Consider the following 4,694-nt stretch of genomic DNA (forward strand, 5'->3'; position numbering starts at 1 on the left):
TTAAATAAGAAAATCAATTTTGTAAATTAATATATATATATATATATATATATATATATATATATATACATCGACTCTAGAATGAACTAACCAGTTTCCTTAATAACATTTGAGCTATATGCTCTATATAAACATTTTACCCAATATATAAATAGCTTGTAACAACTTGTATAAAATAGTTCAATTATATTCCTTATTTGATTATAAAGATATCTGACAAGAACTATGCTATTTCTTACAAAATAATTTCTCATGAAAGCAATGAATCTGTCCAAAAGGTACAGATGCTAATTAAAAAGAAGGCACAAAAGCTAATTAAGAAGTTTATTCAAACACCCTACGTTTATATACACAATTATATACACTTGATCACCAATTTTACTTTTAGCATTGCGATGGAAAATACCAAGGGGTACAACAAGTTAAAACAAGATGAACGAGCAACAAAAAATGCTACAAACACACTATTTAACACTTTACAATACTCTGCCAGTGAAATTCATGCAAATCTCACTTAATTATGTGAGTCTCCTTCCATATTTAATTGGACCAATCCCAAAATGACGAAAATAGGGTTAAAAAGTTTAGCGCAAACACTTCACTGCGACCTGAAAGTTGTACCATAATGGAACCCAACAATCCCAAATGTATTTTGCTACCATCATATGAAGCAAATGAGAATTCATACAATGTAAGATATATTTACAGGACAAACATACACATCTTTTATGAACTAAACACATTCGACAATAAAACAAAGTTTTCATTGTCTGAAAGTCTATATGCAGTTTCCAATCATGAAGTGCATGCAGAGCCTCCAAATCCAATCATCGAAGTAGTAAGATAGTATATTCAAACTCGTCAATATTGAAGCAGTATAGGAACAAATTGTTCAAAAGCATACAAATTCCAACCAACCAAACAATCGCTTTACAATGTAAATTTTTTCCAGATAAGTGTAACATATTTTTCCCGGATTGTCGCATGTCTTGATGCTATGACCATTTTCTGGAAAAAAAATACATTAAGTCTGCCTGTGAATTTGAAAGTATATGCCACAAAGTTGTTTATATTTAAGGTCAAAGGGAGTAGGTAAACTTAAAGAAAGAAAAAATGGTTTCACAAATAGCAGATATTATTCATACATTACCTGAAGTTAGTAGGACATTGATATTGCTCGGCACTGTAATTAAGCATCTGGTGACACACCAAAATTAAATAGGTTAAACAAGAAACTTGTCAAAATGCACAATCTCTACAAATAGATAAAATCATACACTGTTTTGGTTATTTATGATCTGATGGCATATATGAACAACAATATTTAATATTCTTTTCTCTCAAAAACTGCAGGAAATACCATTTTAGCAGATAGCATGTCAATCTAATAATCTCTATCACCAAAGAAAACTTTCTTAAAATGAAAATTAATATATTTGAGGATCAATCTTTTGGTTGGTACTTCCTTTTTAAAAAAGACTTCAGTTTAGTAACATTTATCTGTTTTTAATAAATAATAACATATAGAATTCAACCACAACTAAGTTAAAAATAACTTTATTGGCTGTTAACTTCAACAAATTAAGTTGTGGATACTATTTTATACATATAAATGCATAAATGCAACGCAAATGATGGAAATCGGGATGGGGGATTAGGTGGACATTTACACGTAGGGATTTTTTGTTTTCAATATTCGAGACACGTCGGACACTAAATGTTATATTTTATTTTTTTAGTTTCCAATATCTGAGATATGTCAAACACCAAATGTGAATACCTCTCCCAACAGAGTTTAGTCCCTTCCACCAGACCCAACTCCCATTGGTTATAGAGGGATTTTCTTAACCGATAATGTATTTGATTTCTAACTTGCAAAAAAAAAAAACGGAATCTCTTATAAGTTCCTATGTGCTAATGGAGAACCTAGATGGGAGAGCTTATGAAAAACTGAAAAAGTTAGGGTATGGAAGCTAACCTCAAATTTTCACCTTACACAAGTTATTATTTACAAAACTCTGCTGTCGCATGATCATTTCAAATTATTTCCTATATGTACCTTTTGAAAAATGTATCAAAACTGAGTCTGTATAAAAGCATTATTATTGGTCTCAAAATTCCACCACTAAGCATACCAAACCATCAAACTTGAGTGAAGTACATGGAAAACTCATCTTCAAAAGTCCAGTGGCAACTATTTAGCTTCGAGAAACACTTCCAATGCAATATACACTTTTGAGTTTGAATTGAACATGAAGAAAGAGGTGACAATTATTATTTGTAATTAAAAAGTTAGGGTGTTATCTGGGTTATTGTGGACTAATATTGTTCATGCTACTGTAGTAGCAATAGCAATACCCTAGTAGAAACACCAAGCCTTTTTTCCATTTAACGAGGCTGACTACATGGATCATTCGATGCCATAGTGTCTTGTCACGTATTGATTCCAATCACAAACCATTCAACTCTAAATATCTATTAGTGATTTAACTTTTAGTTTTCCTTGGTCCCCCTCCCCCCTCTCTCATTTCTATATGTATTTTGCACAAACCAATCTTATATCTCTTATTTGAAGGACTAAATTGACTGACACTTACTATTTCAACTAATGCATATTTACGTGAAGTTTTTCCCTTCCAAAATCCAAAACAACACGACAAAACACTCCAGGCCAAATGAAAATTTCTAAAAAGTTAAAGTTATTCACAATTTCTTGAAAAATAAAGTAAAATAAAAAAGCTTGCAAATTTAACACTTAAATATAAGAAAGGTTGAAGTTGAAACCTTTCTGTTCATCAGAAGCATCATGATACTCCTCATGTTCTTCCTCAGGCACAGGGTGAAGTTCCACTTTTTCACCAACACTATCTTTACCCTGAACTCCATCGCCATTATTCTCCTCAGGAAAACGAACAACAACAACAGGACAAACACAGTGACGAACACAATAATCACTGACGCTTCCAAGCCTACCCGTAGAAGCTCTTTTCAAAGCACCAAATCCACGGCTCCCCATAATAACAGCGCTCAATCCAAGCCTCTCAACTTCCAAACAAAGCCTCTCTTTCATATCATGATCCTTCACAATGTGGATCTTGAACGGAGTTTGTGACTCCACCAATGGTTGTGCAAGGTCGCTCGCTTTCGTCGCCGTGAAATTGTCGAATTCGTCTTCCATTTTCCGACGTGAGTTCTCTGAAGATTCGGTTTCGTTTTCGTCGTTTAGGGTTTGGTCAACGGAACCCCAATCGGCGCCGTAGAGGACGCTCGTTGGACGGACGTGGAGGAGGATTACGGTATCGCCTGGTCGGAGATAGTTTTGGACCGCCCATCGGACGGCGTAGGCGCTTTCGTCGCTGAGATCAACGGCGATCGCGACTTTGCGGTGTGAATCGGATGGAAAGGCGAAACGAGCTGGATGATCCGGTTCGGGTCGAACCGGTGATTGTGGATTCATGTCGGAGGGGAAATTACGATTTTGGTCACAGGATAGAGCGTACGGGCTAAAATATAGGGAGATAGATTTTTGGAACAAATTTAGTAAATCCAAAATTGAGCAAATTGTTGGAGTTTGATATATAGAAGCGAATCAAATAACAAGAGAAGAGGTTTCTATTTTTCTCTTACGTTGTTGAATTTCTCTGTTGCTTCTTTCACTGTTTTATAAGCGTCCATTATTACTACTTTGTTTAATTAAACTGGATAGCGTTTTTAGTCTATTACCCTTTGGGAAATTGCGATACTTTACTTATCCTGATATGGATTTAATGTACATTTCAGTAATTCAAATTTAAGTTTATTTATTTATTGAATAAACTATTTTAAAAATTTATATTTTAAATTTGGAGAAGGGAGATATTATTAAGCTAGCATCTCTTTTTAGACATTTTAAAAGATTAAATTAGAAGATATTTAGAAAAATTAAATTAAATCTTTTTTTAGACTAAATTTTAAGTTCCATATTTTTTATAGTGTCAATAAGTCACAATTACTCTATAATTAGAAATATATCATCGTTATAATAAAATATTTTACAATGACATTAAATAAAAATTAAATTCTAAAATAAATTGAAGAATGAATATTTTGTAAATTATTTTTACAAGCTTGTTTGTTCCCGTGCTTATATAAAGTATCTGTTACAAATAAAAATATATAATTTTAATTTATTTATAAATTATCTTTAGTACGGTTAATCTTCTAAATTGTAGTAGAAATATATACATTTGTGGAAGTATAGATTTTGAAAACTTATTTTATTTATTTTGTGAAAGTATTATATTGTTAAATTTGATGTCTATTCATTACATGTGTAATCATTAAAAAAAAATTATTATTGTCATTATCATGTTTACACACACTAAATTAACAGAATTATGTTTACACACACTAAAAACAAGGCATCAACGATATTTGAAACTAAACAGAATGTTACACTATCATGTTTACACACACTAAATTAACACTATTATGTTTATATTTTCAAATCCATAGTAATGGCGTTCAAGACAGATTATGGTAAAGGAAAAACTGTCTTCGTAACATTTACCGCATAATTTTTATTTTATCTATTTTATAATTTTACTAAAATAATATTATAAACATATATCTAATTATCAGTCTTTAATCATAAAAATTTATTCAATTATATAAAGACTTTCCGATTTTTTTTTTATATTTTTTTTCAATCAAAT

At 31.4% G+C, this 4,694-nt stretch overlaps 1 protein-coding gene across 2 annotated transcripts; it reads right to left on the bottom strand.

The window, feature by feature from the left end:
- Positions 1-498: 498 nt before the first annotated feature.
- On the bottom strand, positions 499-3,695 carry LOC101514951 (universal stress protein PHOS32-like). 2 transcript variants are annotated; one of them, XM_027330731.2, is made up of 3 exons: positions 2,785-3,695; positions 1,151-1,197; positions 499-1,034 (listed from the first exon to the last, which is right to left on the bottom strand). In XM_027330731.2, exons 1-2 carry the CDS (start codon positions 3,455-3,457, stop codon positions 1,190-1,192), a joined length of 681 nt encoding a protein of 226 aa, XP_027186532.1. In that variant the 5' UTR covers positions 3,458-3,695; the 3' UTR covers positions 499-1,034; positions 1,151-1,189. The 2 variants fall into 2 exon arrangements, with proteins under 2 accessions (XP_027186532.1, XP_004487352.1); XM_004487295.4 differs by having other exon boundaries at positions 499-1,008; positions 2,785-3,691.
- Positions 3,696-4,694: the final 999 nt, after the last annotated feature.

Source organism: Cicer arietinum, chromosome 1 (assembly GCF_000331145.2).
Source record: "Cicer arietinum cultivar CDC Frontier isolate Library 1 chromosome 1, Cicar.CDCFrontier_v2.0, whole genome shotgun sequence".
NCBI classification, from domain to species: domain Eukaryota; kingdom Viridiplantae; phylum Streptophyta; class Magnoliopsida; order Fabales; family Fabaceae; genus Cicer; species Cicer arietinum.

What these genes read in the sequence shown, in the direction of transcription:
- LOC101514951 (XM_027330731.2), bottom strand. Translation starts at nt 3,457, where the DNA reads ATGAATCCACAATCACCGGTTCGACCCGAACCGGATCATCCAGCTCGT.